This window comes from Leptinotarsa decemlineata, unplaced genomic scaffold (assembly GCF_025532065.1).
Source record: "Leptinotarsa decemlineata unplaced genomic scaffold, Ldec_3_MD MMD2_tig00026328_RagTag_RagTag, whole genome shotgun sequence".
In the NCBI taxonomy this organism is placed as follows: domain Eukaryota; kingdom Metazoa; phylum Arthropoda; class Insecta; order Coleoptera; family Chrysomelidae; genus Leptinotarsa; species Leptinotarsa decemlineata.
Window position 1 is genome coordinate 24,306,882 of NW_027412688.1, and position 17,897 is coordinate 24,324,778.

A 17,897-nucleotide genomic window follows, 5' to 3' on the forward strand; every position below is an offset into this window, starting at 1 on the left:
CCAACTGATCTGCAGATATATTTTCTATATTTGGATAGTTATTCCTATTATTTTCCAAAATTAAAGGTAACTCATTTGTTACATTGTTTGTTTTGGACCTGAAATAATAAAGAATAAGACACATATTTAATATTTTTGGACCACATGAATGATATGTTGTGAGTACAAAAAGTGTAATTCACGCCCTAGTGCATAAAGTTGAACTTTATAAACTTCGGATAAAATTTTTACTCTATGTACTTCTCCAATAAAATTCTAGTTTCGGTTCACAAAAGTATTTCTTTGAAAATCTAAACCGAAATAAAACAGCAATAATCCAATCGCAAACCTAGAAACGTATTTTAAGTACCACCACCGTCGAGTTGCTTCTGTTCCGATATTGTGTTTATGCGCATATCTCGGCTACTTGCAAGCTCCACCTTTTCCCTTTCTAACGCCTGACCCTTGCACCCCTCAGAAACTGTTCGTGAAGGACCTGACCGTGTTAAATTAGATGAGGTGTTTATTTGAGTAGGTGTAGATTCTACTTTTGAATATTACTGATGGGTTTTCCAAAAATATTAAACATAAAATTACTTATTTGAGTTGTTACCTAATATCACAATAGGTACTTAATATTTATGTAATAAACAAAGAATGTCACGACATGATTAGGCACGTAGAAACGGCAAAATGTCTTCGTCGTTTGTATGGAATTCAACGCGCCGAACATGACCGATCACAGCGCGGGATTTCCCGAATGCAGTTTCGGTCGTAGTTTCGGCAGGTTTGCACCGAAACCCGTTTTTTTGCCGAAACTCGATCTAAACCGAACTTTCGGTCGGACACTAGTAGATATTATTGAATAAGACAACTACTTCTTCGACTAATACCATGCTGAGAACTAACCATAAATATCTGTCTGATTTACCAAAACCCACCGTGTAGGTAAGTTGGCAGAGATTAATATTATGAAATATTTTCTTATACGTATGTACCTCTCCTCGGTACAGTCATCAGACTTGTTTCGATTTCTGTAAAAAGTATTGGTGCATAGGATGTTTCTTCCCCGCATGGAGCTTTGTTCACGTGATGAAGCTGTTACTAGGCAATCTTGCTCTTAGACGAAGGTTTCATACATGCAGTTGAGTCGCGTTGAAATATATCGAGTCCCAGGCACACTGCTGTTAGGATCGGATCTTTTCTGCACTGATGAGAGGTAATACCTCGAAATCGACATGTGGGTAATCCACTCGATTGATTTCAGCATTGTCTTGCTTTCCACCAAAATTTCATAATTTTTCCACTCATAACTTTTTCATCTTATGTCTGTCTAGTACCACTGATGATATCTATGGCAAGTCGAAACAAAAAGTGATTTTTCATTCAGCGCTCGATACCAGACCTCATGTTTCACTGGACAAAACTTTTTCAGTGAACAATATTTTTATTAACATAGAATTTCAGAATATATAAATATATTTGTAAACTGATATTATACAAAATATGTATGTACATAAATGAATAACATAAATAAATTATAACTTAAAATAAGTTTCTGCAAATAGGACACGAACTTTTGTAACTGGTTCTGAACCATTTGTACTGAAAAAAAAGTATTGAAATAATCATAACTTCGAACATTTCATTTTGCTTACCAAACAAGCTGAATGGAACTTTTTCTTGCAAGTTTGACATGATAATTTAGGCAATTGGTAAGTTCCCGGATGCAAAACAGAAAAGCAGATATAGCATTCCTCCACACCATCGAATTTTCTGTCCAAGTTGTTATTCCACAAAGATAAGCCATCCCATATTCTACCATTCTGAAAAAAAGTTTGGTTTAAGATCCTCTTTCAATTTTTTTTCAATTCATTTCAATTTCAAGTAATTCTAAGAAAGAACTCACTTGATGTACCACACATTTTTTCAACTGGAGAAGCCATTGTTTATGACCCGTACCAGCAATCTGTTTATTGCATTGAACATCCAGACCACCTAAAGGATAGTTCGGTGGTAATACAATGAGCAGTTCCACTTGGGCTTCGTCAACTGTATAGATGGCAATCACCTCTCTAGCACCTGGCATCACTTTCAGCTGTACCACAATAATTATTTTGTTAAAAGCACTTCACATTGTACGAGGATGTTTTGAAATTTGTTATTTAGACCTGTAAGGCCTTTTATAATTATGAAGACTATCTCCGCAGTAACATTGACATCGACTGACGTATTTGTATTAGATACAAATTATTTTAACATGTAAACTTTGTTTATTTTATTTATGTTCATCTTGACTTGTGTAAAACTTTTTAAATTTTACTTTGCAATTCTGGTTTGACTTTTCACTGACACTTCTAATAAGTTATTCTTCATTGATATGGTATACCAATAATTGTCTAACCACAGAGCTGGTCTAGCTAACTAGATATCAATACATCCTCGTATTTTACTAAAAAGTAATAGTTTTGTACTTACCACCATATTCTTAAATTTGCTCTGATGTGTTATCAAGTCGTTGAATTCTTGTGCAACTAAATGTGGAGAAACATATATCTGAGTCACTTTTTCAACTACTTGGGCCAATTTGCTATCCAAACTGGTCCACCACTGACGCACTAGGGCTGGAAGTTGAACCAAAGTGGAGGAGTACAACCAGCATACGAGGTGTTCAATTTTCTCACTACCAAAAGTATCTGCAATGTAGTGTTATTTCATTTTGGAACTAAATGCAACAAATTGTCATACCATTCATTCCCATGTGTGGTTTTTTAAAAAACGACTCTATCAAAGGTTTCGCTTTTCTCTCATTATAGTGCAAAATCTCTGTAGGCATCAAATGGAAGAGATTATTCAGGAGATTTTGAAACAAATCTTCATTCCTGAAATCATTTTGACTCGTTACACTCTTTTTATTTGAAAGATCATCAATAAATTACCTCAACCAATCAGCATACTGAAACCGCAGTTCTGTTGAAGATTGGTTGCATAAGGATAACAAAACATCCCAGATCAACAGATATCCAAAAGTATAGGTAAATGAATCAGTGGATGGTTCAACTCTACAGCTGTCTTCTCCTAACCTGAAAAGAATCATTCGATTTATATGAATAGAAGAAAATGTAAGTTGGCTAGCTTGTAAAGTTTTTTTATTAAACTTCAGAATTATTTCAGAAAGATGAAATCTGTTTAGACCTGTTCATTTTACTCAATGGTCAAATTTTCCCCTTATACATAAAGAATCCGTAATGCCAAATCCATAAAAAATGAATTGGCTAAACTCTAGGTTCAATTACTCAAATCAAAGTTAATGTCACAGATGTGAATAATACAAAATCCACCGTCAAATTAGGAATTGTAGACACATTTGGTTTACAACTTCTCTAGAAACTTTTAGAAAAATCAAGAGTAAATTGTGAGATTACCTAAAAAAACAACTTGAACACAAAATTAGATTGTAACAAAATATATCAACTTTCGAGAGGCGACTTATGAAATATATTTATACTACGAATTATGAAACACAGATAAAAATTAGCATGTCTTGTCCAATACATTAGATTGATCGTCTATGAATGATTTCAAAATATCCCAACAATAGAAAACTTCATATATTTAGGAAAAAAGGGCACATCTATTTGTAGAGGTTCAAATTTGTTGATCTATTTTTCATTATAAAAGTTCCATCAAAGATTTAACTTTCACAAAATTCCTTCATTTGCAAATGACTTACTGCTTTTTATCAGGTGGTATCTCTTAAGAAGGTATAATTAGTAATTTGATCTGTGTATTCTTATAAATGACTTGTCACAAAGCACATCTGAATTATGTTCTTTTATAATCAGAAACAGGCAGAAAATCCCACATCAGATCTCTCAAAACTCTTCAGAACAAAGTAATGACATGTTTTTTTGATTTAGATAATCAGGTACCACCAACTAATTATAAATGTAGAGAATTGCTAGATTTCCTCTTTCAAATATTAACTCTTATTCATTCATTCCTTTATAAATTTATTTGTTACAATCACCTGCTATAACAGTTCAAAAAACAGCCATAAAAACAAAAAGCAGTTATTAAAGTTCAAATATCTTAAATCAACATTGCTTTTTTTGTTGCCATTTTCACCATTTATTGCACTTTGAATACTTTTTTAATAAATATTCTATGTGATTCCAGTTGAAAAAATTCATATTTGGAATACCTGTTATTTCTTGAAAATGAGAAATATTTTCAATATCATTATTACTTACTTGAATCCCATGAGCATACTATTTACGATTTCGTGGGTTTCAGCCAATTTTTCCTTGAACTGTTCAAAAATAAGTCCTTTTTTGTGGGGAGTGTTCATATTGACAGCTTCTGTGTCAATTTTAATTAACCCAGGTACCAAAATAAGTAGCATTCTGTAACCCCACACCTGCAAATTAGGTTGTCGGTTGACGAGCAGGCTACAGCTTCGTTTCAAAAATTTCGTCCATTTGGGTAAAGATGTGTCATTTATTTTGAATAAGAAATCACAGTTTATAGCATTCAGTAATTTACCGAATTCTTGGATGAGAGGGAGGTAGATGATTGTATCTTGTTTTTGCTCCAGTTGTTCTGAAAAATAATAATAATAATAACTTTATTCACAACACAGATTAGAGTACAATTAAAACAAAATATGTGAACAAAGTGGTTTGGCGATAAGAGCAGAGCTCTTGTTTCACAAGAAGTTTGAAGTTTAAAAAATAGTTTGAAGTTAAGATTTTCTCTAGGTAATTTTCTAAATCGTAGTCCAAAGATGCATAAACTTGTTGTGTACCTGCTAGATATAACCAAATCTGTGCTAAATCACCATGTACACTTTCAACTAAAACATCCTCCCATTCATCAATGTAGCTGATCCTTATTGACTGCTCCTTCATTTTTTTCACCTGACTGTCTATGTTAACATACAATTTTACCACTGCAACTAAAAGTGCCTGGAACTATGTAAACGATTTCAAATGAGAATCAAAAAAATTTTTTTGCCTACCTCATGCTTTCCGTGAACAGCTCTTGCTTTAAGACAATTTGAGGCCCATGAAACAAGGGACAAAACTGAAAAGTCCCAATCCCTTTGTCGGAGACTGCTGAATTTGAGTTTCATCAAAGACGAACACAGTCTTATAATTTCTAGAATCTGCTGAGACTTCTCCCAACTGATGTTGTCCTTTGAGTAGCTGCAGCGTAATGATTATGGTTAGGGGGTAATGGAAACTGAGTTACAAAATCAATTATATAGAAATATATATTATATAGAAATTAGATTAATAACCTACCAAAAAAAGAATTAATATTTTGAAAAAACTGTTGATCACTGTATTGTTTAAAATTCGAATAATTACTGATGTAACTGTAAACTTCGTTAATACTTCTCTGGTTATTCCCAGAAGAGCCAAAGTTTAGAAGCATTGAATCTATTCCAAAGCTGAACAATAATAACATAGCTACAAATTTTTGACCAATAAATATTTTACCTCCATTATAAAAAGTTGCAGAAGTCACAACATATAATCTAAATATGAATGAGGTATCAATCTGCCTTTCACCTTGAACATTACTCCAAAACTGCTCTTTGAATGACAAATAGGGAATGGAAATTAATTGTATATGAGGTGGTTTCAGAATAATTTCTCGAATAGAGAATGAAAAATAGTGGTAAAACACTTTTTTCTAAGGAAATATCAGTAACCTCAGAAGTACCACATGGTAGCGTACATGGACCATTACTCTTCATATGATGCATCAATGATATCAATATATTAAATTGACAAGTACAAATGGAACCCTTCTCATTAAATTAATCTAATGAAAACACTTTCCTCTTACTAGTAACAAAGCCCATCAATAAACATAAGAATGCCATAGAAATATTAAAAAACCATTACGAAAATCAGTATTAAGCATGCAGATAGCATATGAACATTGAGTCAAATAATCTTTCATCTTTCAAAACTATATCAAACTATTGAAACTGAAACTATATATTTGGAAAAGAAAGATTTTGGCTTCCTACTTCTTCATCTTGATACAAAAAAATGAGGGAATCTTCCAAAGAAAGGATGGAAGCAATCACTTTCAAAAATTAACAATATAAAGATGTGTAGATTATGCAAAGAAGTAACTGGCAGACACAAACTGGAAGAAAAAGCCCTTTTGAAACAGCTATTTTCATATAAACATTGAATTACATGAAAGAAAATACCTTTGAAACAAATACTTTTATATGGAAGCTGAATTATACAACAAACACTTTTCTCTATTCCGTTTGTATTCTAAACATTCATAATGGAATCGAATCAGATATCATTCACAGGATTCCTACATGAAAGAAGTAAAATTTTACTTGCATTTAGTTGTGGAAATTGTAGAACCTTCAATCATAACATTTGAAGAAGATTTATCTGAAACACCATAAATTTTGCTTATACCTAATATTTTCTTAAACAAGCATACCTATTTATTATTAAGTGAATATTTCAAATTGAAATGTTATAACAATATTAATTGTATATGAATAAATAAACATGTTTTTTTAAATTCCTTTTCTTCATGATGATTTCCTACCACGTAGTAACTGCTACATCCATGAATTTAATAAAAAAACAGTTATTTTCAGCAATTATTTTGGTTAAATACCCGAAAGCACTCCACTGCAGGTAATAAAACGACCCAACATCTCAAAATCTTTTGTTTGCGACCCTATTATACAAAAATCTTGCGATGATGACCAGTTTTAGTCATCTCCTGATGATGCTAACTTGATTAGCGAAACGCACGTCAAGAGATAGCATTTTTGTTCTTGTAAGGAAAGTGTTTTCAATAGATTCATTTTACACTAAAGGTTCCAAATTCTACTTAACAACTGTGGCATATCTTTTGACCCACCCTTGAATTTTGAGATTACTACTTACTTATCACATAAAAACTGGGGAACATTATCTGCCCTAATCCTCTCGATTTTCAAAACAACTTCGGCTACCTGCACATCAATTTCATCGCAATGCAAGAGACTGTTCAACACGATGACGTCACCTACAACATCGAAGTTATTCTGAATGTAGTCATAATTCAAATGGTGACTGAAGATTTGAGTCAAATGAAGGACCCCCAAATTTTTTGTTTCAGTTACGATCTGTACACAGTCAGCATAGATATCATTTAAGGGTTGTTCAAATATTTTTGTGTACATGATATAAACTGCTCTGCACCAAAACCAAGCGAGGCTCATAGCTCTGTCTCTAAGAATTTTTTTCAATTCCAACTTGAAAGTATCATCCATGCGTTCAACTATCCACTTAAGCTTGGTCTCAGTCTGTACATAGTAACGTGAAACCAGGTCATGACATTTAGTCTGAAAATAAAAGTGTCACTAAAAAAGCTTCATTAGAAAATACTGCTTACATTTTTGAAAATATCTAAATACGACTGACTGACACTCAAATCATGTAAAATTTGAGCCACGTACTCTGCATTCTTATCGATTACATTGAGAACAATGGCCTTCCCCATCTGGCATTCCTCATTTTCATCCTCATCTTCGTATTCATCGATGACTTCTTCCAGAGTTGAAGCACTTACTTCAGATTTTAAATACATCCAAGCAAAATATTTGGCTACGTTCATTTCTTGAATTTCATCAGATGGATCACAAATAATTTGCTCATAAGGACTACTTAATTTTCCACATACATACTCTGCCATCTTACAGATGTTATTAACCCAAGATTTCCAGGGATCCAAAAAATTTCTGTCTAAGAAAACCATCATGAAATCTGACAATGAAAGCGGAGCGCTTCGGTAAATAGCTCTCAAGGTGTTAACAATAACACTCACAAGATGATCCAGATGGCTACTTTCTGGACTATCAGCCAAAAATTTCTTTTCAATTATGTCTGCAAGGTCTGAGGTGAGATCGATGCTATCTTGATGGTCGAGGATTTTTACTAGCAATGAGGTAGCATCTTGCCAAGCACTATTCACCTCGTACATAGTTTCGGTAGAAATGATCTCATTATCAATGGCAAAAGTGCAGGAAAGTCGAAAGAGAGCCAGTAGTAATGTATCGGTGTAAGTGAGAAGTAGGTTCTCTGTGTAAACAATTGCTGAAATGTACGCAGCAAGACTTACACAAGTGTCCGCCGTTATTGGGTAAGTAGTATAATTGTCAATGACAGCAACAAGTTTACCTATGATTTGTGAAACAGCTTCTTCTTCGATAAACAATTCTGAAACACAAAATTAACTTCATTTCTTACTCAGATGAAAGTTTGGCAAAGTCAACAACAATAATAAAAATAATTTGAGGTTAAAATGTCTACATATAAGTGGTACTGGATGGATCTTGTAAAGTAACCAGGAGTTCGGATCCCCTTCTCTGCATGGTCAGTAACCATGAGAGAGAAGGAATTAGAGCATTTGTTTTTAAGGCAGCTGCCCGAGGGGTTGATGAACTGGGTTCGGTTTTTGACACTGAACGATATAATTCTTGATATAACAGTCTATAATGTTTCATTCACCAATGACTCGGTTAATCATCAAGATGAATAAACCTCTGAAGAAGCCAGTCACTCGTGCTGGCGAAACGTTAGGATGCAGTTCCAAACTACCACGGCGTTCAAACCCGAATGGAGATATTAACACTGAAAATCACGGCCACGAAAGCCTTAACAGATTCATCAATTATTGTCTTTCATTTTGAATAAGGAATATCACGAACATATTAGGTACCTACCTCCTTTTTCGTTCTCTGTCAAAGCCAACTTCAATATGACACTCAGTTCAGGAGAACATTCATCTCTAATTTCTTTGTCAACAATCGACACTATAAAATCACGTACTTTTTCATTTCTGAACCAGGAAATTACTAAGGGATCTTCGTTATGTGGGTAAGCAAGTGCTTCAGAGATACACCAGGTCAAACATTCTTCATTGACCACCTGCAAAGTAGAAGACGTAACCAGTGGATAGAATTTTTTAGAAATGATATTACCTCTGACAGTGTGGTCAACATCATCTTCTTTTCATTGCTGCTGACATATTTCATCAGCAAAAATATCAAGCTCACTACATGTTTGCTAGATAAGTTTTTCGATTGTAACCATTTGATCAGCAAGTTATTATAGATATCTATCATCTCAAAACCTAGATCTTTTTTCTTCTTTTTTTCACTGAGATTCAAGAAGAAATTTTGAGCATCAAAGTCCACTATGAGAGAATACAGATGTTGAAAGAGCATTTTACATTGTTTCTCTTCAATATATTCAACATAATCTTCACAAATTCTGTAAACCAACTGGTTCAATTGTTGAAAGTAGTGTTTGTCTGACTCAACAATCGAAGGTTGATGATTGCTTGCAAATTCTGTACCGCCGGTGTCGTCACTGCAGAAAGTAACTTTGAAATGTTTTTTTGGCTTGCTAAAATGTTTTAGAGACTGCAAAAACTCCACCTGTTTGTTGGAAATTACTTCGGCATCATAATTTGGACATTCTTTTAGATTGAAAAGTATATCTTTGAAGAGATCTCGAAGATTTTCAAAGAAAAACTGGAGGTACGAATTGAGTGCTTCGGAACCAGAATTTCGACTCCAATTCTGCAGTAATGATGCTACTTGATTGAAAATCGTTTTATAACTTGTCTGATCCTCTAATAAACACCATTCAATGTGGGTTAATAGTTGAGTTTTGATCAAATTTTTACAAAAAACAGAGTTGTCCTGTTTCTTCAAAATGACATATTGAAGACACTCAATCAATGCATTAGCTATTGCCGCCGATTCTGACTTGCTGGCTAACGCAGATTTCTGTTTGAACCTAAAAATAATTCATTTCCTAATGTAAACCACTAATGAAAGCCGATAAGGAAGTGAGAGATATGCATATTTGGGTGCATTGAGTGAAAATTATTTCTTTTTCATCCAGCCGATATATTTGATCAAAAGTTATTGAATTGAAATATAAGACTTACCCTGAGCAGAGATTTCCAAAAAATGAATCATAAAAGAGTGATAGATTCTCATCGACCGAAGGTGGTAGATGTGATATCATTGGAAGCAAGCTTGGATATATAACAGTAGCATTGCCCCTCCCCCCTTGCTTGAGTATTTTCCATAATTTAGGAAGAAATAATTTATCAATATTTATAAAAGTCCACCACTCCTAAAAAAATATTTGTTCAACAGTGAAGGTTAAATAGTCTCGCTACTTACCTTTATGGTAGACATTGTAAGAAGTGTTGTCTCCCAAACACAAGGTAAAACAGTGGGATCTCCTTCTTCTAAGTTGCCAAAAACGCTACCTACAACTTGTGATCCTCTCCCTTCCAACAAGAACGGAGCTTTCTGACATAAAACTGATAAAGTTTTGAACCAAGCTGCTCTTATATGTGCTACTTTGTGCTTGGCCAACTTCCAAAATTTCCCTAGAAAATATTATTAACTTTGTATTTACAGTACAGTCATGAAATTATATAAAAATAATAATACTAATAGAGACTTTTGAATTTGGAGTGTCTACATAACACATTTGTAGTGAATGGGGCCTGTAAAATTATCAAGAGTTGCACAAGTTTTTTTTCGAAAAACATTGAAGGCCTTGTCTTATCAAATCAACAGATCTTTGCTTTGGTTAAGTGCGCTGAAGTCGGAAACTGAGAAGTTCATCATGGCCTGCCAGGATGATGTCTTCAACACCTTAATCTATCGTAGTCGCATGATGGGTATAGAGGTTCCTGTCACCATGTGTAGGGCATGCACTGCATCTGATCCAGCATATGTAATCTCAGGCTATATCCATTGACATACCGTGACCGCAATAATGCGCTATTACCACCTTTGGCACTTCCACAGATAACGGTGTTGTCTTATGCTCGGGATACTGAATCCGTTGTGAAGAATGAAAGTAGATTTCATTGGAAATATTCATTCCTCACCCTCTGGATAGTACAAGCCAATAAGCCTGATATATATTTTCATATAAGCATTGAATTAGACGAAAAAAAAGATTATCAGATTTTTTGTATCAAGATGGAGAAGTAGAAGGCCAGAAATAAAGATTATTATTGACAATGACTGAAGTTGTTCAGGATTAGCCATCAGTTTTCCGTAACAATTCTGTCACAGCTCCTAGGGATTTGCAGGAATGGTAGTGATAACCTTCAAAGTGACACATACGAAAAAGAAATGCAACAGTAAGAGATCAGATGATATAGCTGGATTACTTTGCCAATCCATTGCCTATGAAAACGTTCTTCCAAAAACTCTCTCATGGGAACATTGAAATATGGAAAGTATCCATCCCACTGGCATGTAATTTCGAGTTTTTTTTTTCTAAAATCATATACAGGGCTATTCAAATTCGTTTCTGTACATGGGGATCTCGTAAACGATAAGAGATAGAGTGTCGGTTAAATTATGACAAAGTTGCGTATTTTAGAGACCTATTCAATGATGTGAAGAAATAGAATATAGCTTTTTTGGTTCTGGAGATATACAGGAAAAACCAAAAAATCCCAAATTATATTTTCGCCTATATCTTCTTTATTCGCAGACATATTGAAAATCTGTCCACATTTTGCTATTGGCACTTGATGTGGACTCTCAGAATATATCCATGAATATTTTATACAGAGTGTCCTCTGACTTGGGCCACCCCCATCTTTGAATTTTTAAATACGGACCTGTATTTTTTGTTGTAGTTTTTGGATCGTAGACGTTCACTTCATACTGAGAAATTAAATTCAATTTTATATTTCGGAATTTTTCGGCAATATTCGATTATAATTGTGTGAATTATTCCCTTTTGAATTACGGCCCTGGAAATTGGTTGACTGAGTTGAAAAAAAAAACATAATAGCAACTTTCACGTCTCCCTATGTATCGTAGAGTTTTTCGAGAGTTTTTTTTCATTTTTAGGTACCTATTCATATTTTTTCCATTGCTCTGAGCGTTTTCTACAATGAACTTCGAATAAGAGAACCTTTTATGATTATTTGAAACATATCTACATCAAAAATATAGTATATGTGTTTTAATAAGCCGAAAAATAAATGAGCAATAATAACATCTGAAACGAACACTATAATTGTAATGAAAATTGAAATGAAGTAATTTATATAGGTACCTAAAAAAATTATTGGCGCAATAAATGTTCGAATTGGAGTCCTTAATGAAAGTTATTAATGATAGCAAGTATGGTGGGGTCATTTTATTTAATATTTTATAAATGAAAACCATTGAAAAATAGAATAATCTTTTGGATACTGGGAGCCATCGTAGAGCAGATATCATGGTAGAAATTGGTGTATACCTATTACATTTTAAAGTTATTCTCATTTCTCGATTTTGTAGTTTTTGTATTTGTTGCACTTTGTTCAAATTAAAAGAGAATAAAATAGATGCACAGTAATCAAAATGGGGTTGGATTATTGATTTATATACCATAATTTTTATATCTGTTGATAAGTTATTGGCGATTCTTTAGAAGAAATATAATTTTTTTGCAATCCTTTTTTTAATATATTTGAAGTGGTCATCGAATGATAAGCAATTATCAAGTTGAAATCCCAAATACTTCACTGATGTTACTATTTCTATACGTTCATCTTCAATAGTAACATAGATCTGCCTATTCTTGCGAGCTCCCTTGTTAGGGATTCAATTATATTCAACGGGATCAAACTGTTTAACCACTTACCAGCCCGAATTAAAGAAATTATAGTGCTTAACAAATTCAAAAAAGCGGTTAAAATGCTACTTGTTGATAGGGCCTATTATTCAGTTCAGGAGTATCTTGACGATTCACTTGAATCTTAACTTTTATTTCTATGTCTTGTTATTTCCAGCTGATTATCTCAGTGTATTTCACATTTTTAGCTTATGTTTATTGTATTTTGTTTAAATTGTGTATGTTTTTTTTTATGTAGATTTTTGTATCTTACATGTTATTTATGACTTTGTCTACAAGATGTAGTTCTTCAGACAATAAAGTATATTTGATTGATTTTTTATATTTATGTTGTTTGTATTTATTTGATTATATTTGAATTTAGTAGTAATTATCATTGCTTTTGTTTTTTTAACGTTACGTTTCATTTTATTGGTTTTCAGATATTTTTCTACTTTATCTAGAACTTTATTCATTCTGCCAACAGTTTCTTCTAAATATACTCCAGTACAGGCCAATAAGGTATCATCTGCAAATAAGTTGATGAACTCACAGTCTGTAAATAATTGAATATCATTCAGATACAGAATGAATAATAGGGGACCAAGCACACTACCTTGTGGCACTCCAGTGTGATTTGTTATATATGATGAGAAATAATCGTTCACATATACTCTCTGTTTCCTATTTGATAAATAATTACTTATCCATTCATAAACCATCCCCTCAAGCCCATATCTTCTCAGCTTCTAAAGCAAAATACTTCTATCAATCGTTTCAAAGGCCCTTTTGAAATCTAAAAAGACAGCTACAACATTTTTACCTTTCTGTATCTGTAGAGTAGGGAGGGTGAGTGTAAGCCCACGCACTTAGGCCACATGTGACCCATTGTACATCCTCCCGAGGAGTTGTCCTCCTAGGTCGTCGTCCATCCTGTCCTTTCCAGGAAGGTGGACAGGTCGCTGGGAGACATCTCCTTTATATCGGCAGGTGTAGGCCAAGACTCGCCGAACACACACTCTCTTATTGACGATAACTCCGGGCACTCGCACAGGACATGCCTGACAGTCTCATCTTCCTGTTCACACATCCTGCATAGAGGTGTGTCCACTAGCCCCATATTATGTAGGTGTTTTCTTAGCTGACAGTGGCCAGTCAGAAATCCTACTGTAAGGCGTAGATTTTTCCTGGTGATCGCCAGATATTTCTTCGGCGCCAGCTTCCCAGGGTCGCCCAAGGTGATCCTGGCAAGATTACATCCTTTGATTTCATCCCATCTCTTTAGAGATTGAGCATGGGTGTAACTTTTGACTAGTTCCGCAATTGTCGAAGTCATCAGGCCGTGGGTGCCACTTGGTCCTAAAATTCTTAGTCCAGCCGCTTCCTTGGCTAAAGAGTCGGCAATGCGATTACCTTTACTCCTGTCGTGCCCTTTAACCCACCTCAGGATAATGTTATTATCTATTGAGGCTTTGGCTAAATCTTCGTGGCACTCTAGTGCTAGCCCTGAAGTAACACGGTGTCTGTTCAAGGCTAATAGTGCTTGTCTGCTATCAGTGCAGATTGTAATGTTTTTGCCAGAAATTCTTTTCTTGGTTATTTCTTTTGTGGCGATTGAGATACCAGCCAGTTCTGTTTGGACCACGCTGGTATTTCTTCCCATTCCCCACTTAATCCTTAGGCTTAGTGATCTGGAGTACACTCCACATCCTGAGCCTTCTTTGGTTTTTGAGCCATCTGTATAAATCCGTATTGCATTTGTAACATCTATTTTTTACCTTTATCTGTTTCATTAGGAAATTTAGTTAATGATAACTGTAGTGCTGTTTCACAAGAATGTTTTTTTCGAAAACCAGATTGATTGCTAAACATGATTTGATTTTTGTCAATAAACTCTAATAATTGATTATATACTGCTATTTCTAAAACTTTCTCTATTGGCGGTAAGGTATTAATAGGTCTAAATTCACTTGCTTTTATAGTGTTTGTAACTTTAGGTATGGGTATAATGGTACTTATTTTTAATAATTCGGGCAATTGACCATTCTGGAGCGATGTATTGATTGAATTGAGGATTGCATGACCAGCTGTTTCAAATACTTACTTCAACATTTTAGAATTCAAGATTTCATAGATACTACATTTATTATCTAATGATCCAATTATATCATTCAAATCTCTTATTTACATACGCTTTGTCAATAACATTCATTCTTCTGACAATAAAGCTTATTTATTATTATTATTATGATTTACAGTGATTTGATATTTAATATTCATTTCTAGAGAGGCATAAAAAGACCACAAAGGATTTAGTAAAAGAAATTACTAAATTTCGGGTTCAACAAAGTTCTCAGTTTAAGTCAGAATTTACTTAAAATCCTAAGATTGTCAAAATTTACTATAACTTCGAGTTTGGAATTGGAATTCAAAATTCACCAATATTATTATAAAACTGGGTATATTGGATAATTTCAACTTTAAACAGGGAATTTTATTAAATTCCAACTTTGAACTGCAAATTTTAAACTTGGAATTTTATAACGACAATATATAAATTATTTTTTCTAACGGTTCTATTTCATAAATGAATAATTTCAATCAATACCAAATTGATCTATTACAAATACAACTTACCATTTGAGATAATACCATTATTCAATGCTGTAGCACTCTCTATGTGTTGCACTGACACTTTCTCTAAGTATAGACAGTATCCTTGAAGGCACGAAATCAAAACCCGCTCATATTTAGCTTCTGCTTCTTCAGGAGATACCTGCTTTGAACTGCTCAAACTTTGAGCAGTTTGAACTAATAAATTATCACTCAAATAGGTTAGAATTTCTTCTTGGCAGAATGCTATCGCATCTTGAATTTTATTAGGTGGAAAACAATCCTGGAAAATTGAGAGTGATATTAAATGTATTTCTTTAAAGGTAAAGTTAAAAATGAAGTTAAAAATTCTTTCACCTAAAGAAAGGTACATTATCCACAAGTAACATGGGCTGTATTTCATTTTCAATAGAATTAGAGATTCCTATGAAAAAAACAATGAAGTTACCGGAGATATCAAAAATTTGCTAATAAAAAGTCAATTATTTGGCGTTGCATCATGAAAATTTGACGATTTCCTGATGATGCCAAAAGTTTCTGAAATAATAAGATAATTTCGAAACCAATATTTACCTTGAATGCTTGAGAAGCAATACTAGCAGCAGGTGGGTAAGTATCATACTGCGATGTGAACCAAGGAGCCATTAGTTGTTTCAGATAAGGGGCAATATTCCTCTTAGCTTTGAGCACAATTTGATGATGAACATTATGTGTTGCCTCTCGCACACCATTATCAATGTCAGTAACTAATGTATTATAAAATCTAGGCCAAACGAGCAACATAGATTTAACAGCTTCAGGTTCAGAGGTTTTAATTAACTCTGCCAGTTCTTGTAAACCCTAAAAAACAACATTCATATGGGCAACTGTGAAAATAGTTGAATTTGTAATCATCGTATTTTTTGTACATAAAACTTATGTGAAATATTTCTGTGCATTTATTGATATCTGAATAATGTTAAGATGAAGTCATTTGCAAAATACATGAATTGGGACAGATGTTTTCAATGTTTCAAAGAGGAATTTTCTTTAAATTCACTGAGAATATCTGTTCCAACAGATTTTATAATGAGAATTTTTGACTGCTCGCCTCAGGTTCATGATTTTATACACGTCCACTCAATTTCAGTTTTACCCTTTCTAATTTGTGAAGTACTTGCATCCCAGACTTTCAATTCTGTTTTTAGTAAATACATTTTATTCATATTGTGTAGATCAATAAAACCATAGTATATGTTAAATTTTCATGGCAGCTTTGTAATAAAAATACAGTACTCAACAGTAATTTCAACTTATTTTTGGGCTATATTTTTTTTCCATTATATGATAAAAAGTCAAGCGAATAATTTATTTTCAACAAAAATTTTTCAATGTTTGTCATTTCATTTTATATCAAGATTATTCAAACTATTTTGACAATTGCAACAGTAAGTACAGGCAACACTACCTTTATTTTTGTTGTGTGATCTTTTTTAGTTATCTTTTTCAAAATAACTTGAACATTGGGATCTACAGATGCATCCAAATCATCTGTAGTAGCCAGACAAAAGCCCAATGTGGAATCTTTGAGTCCCGAAAATCCAACAAATTGGGGAATAGATGATCCCAGGAATTCTGCGCTCCTTCCACTGCTTGAAGGCTAAAAAGGACTTGAAATAGAATTCATTCTTAATGTTGTGAAATTTATACCCTAGCATTATTTTTTGTTCTGTTAGCCACTTTATGTTTGCCCCCCATACTAATGAGTTCTTAAGAATATTAAGTGAGTTATATTTTATAATATGGAATTGCGGTTATATTCATTTAAAATTAGTTTTCTAGTTATGTTTCCCATATGTATCACATCACAATCACAATTATACATATAGAAGAAAATGAAATATGACACATGACAGCATGACACATTTATTGACTTGACATAACACCACCTCAGAGCTAGTAACACAGTAGCTTTCTATGGTGCTAGTACTGACTCAGTGTGACTTTGAAATGAAAGAGAATAGTTATTTATTTCTGACCGGGATATTATAAGCTTATATCGTCATAGTTACGCTATCAATGAAGAGGGTCATAACTCCCTTGGGACATTATAGATTTTATAATTCCCTCTACCTTTCACAAGTAAAAATAAATAGAAATGAAAACTGAACCATATTTTATTTATTCACGTCATTACAAATAATAAATGTACAATTTTCGGCTTATAACTCTTACTCTTCTGTCAAAAAGCCTGTAGTTCATTGAACTTGGTGATATCTCGTTTTTCATGTATAGTCACCATCGATTTTGGCATTGACCATTTAGTCCATAAAGAATTCGGACTATATGTTTCTGACTGAAACGAATAAACACAATTACTACCAAATCTACCGAAAAACATAGAAAATTCCTTACCAGTTCTTGAAAATATACCAGAAATACAGTTTCAGTGACATCTTTTGGCATAACATTTTTCCGTGTCAGCCAGTCCAGATATATCTTGCATTCTTTTTGGTATACGGCTTCACTTTTCGATGGAATTAATGATTCTCTTGCTTGTTCAGCTTTTTTCAAAATATCCTCCATTATATTTGGGGTAGAAAACACGTTTTCACCGCAAACACAGCTTGATAA

The 17,897-nt window shown here is 33.5% G+C and overlaps 1 protein-coding gene across 1 annotated transcript; it reads right to left on the minus strand.

The window, feature by feature from the left end:
• Nucleotides 1-1,440: 1,440 nt before the first annotated feature.
• Ltn1 (E3 ubiquitin-protein ligase listerin) lies at nucleotides 1,441-17,164 on the minus strand. The gene is made up of 19 exons (XM_074182654.1): nucleotides 16,974-17,164; nucleotides 16,732-16,923; nucleotides 15,858-16,124; nucleotides 15,309-15,567; nucleotides 10,217-10,428; nucleotides 9,976-10,166; nucleotides 8,999-9,821; nucleotides 8,741-8,945; nucleotides 7,411-8,234; nucleotides 6,921-7,360; nucleotides 5,000-5,186; nucleotides 4,787-4,952; nucleotides 4,233-4,581; nucleotides 2,919-3,062; nucleotides 2,728-2,861; nucleotides 2,458-2,675; nucleotides 1,889-2,077; nucleotides 1,638-1,805; nucleotides 1,441-1,584 (listed from the first exon to the last, which is right to left on the minus strand). Exons 1-19 carry the CDS (start codon nucleotides 17,019-17,021, stop codon nucleotides 1,525-1,527), a joined length of 5,076 nt encoding a protein of 1,691 aa, XP_074038755.1. The 5' UTR covers nucleotides 17,022-17,164; the 3' UTR covers nucleotides 1,441-1,524.
• Between the last annotated feature and the right edge of the window lie 733 nt (nucleotides 17,165-17,897).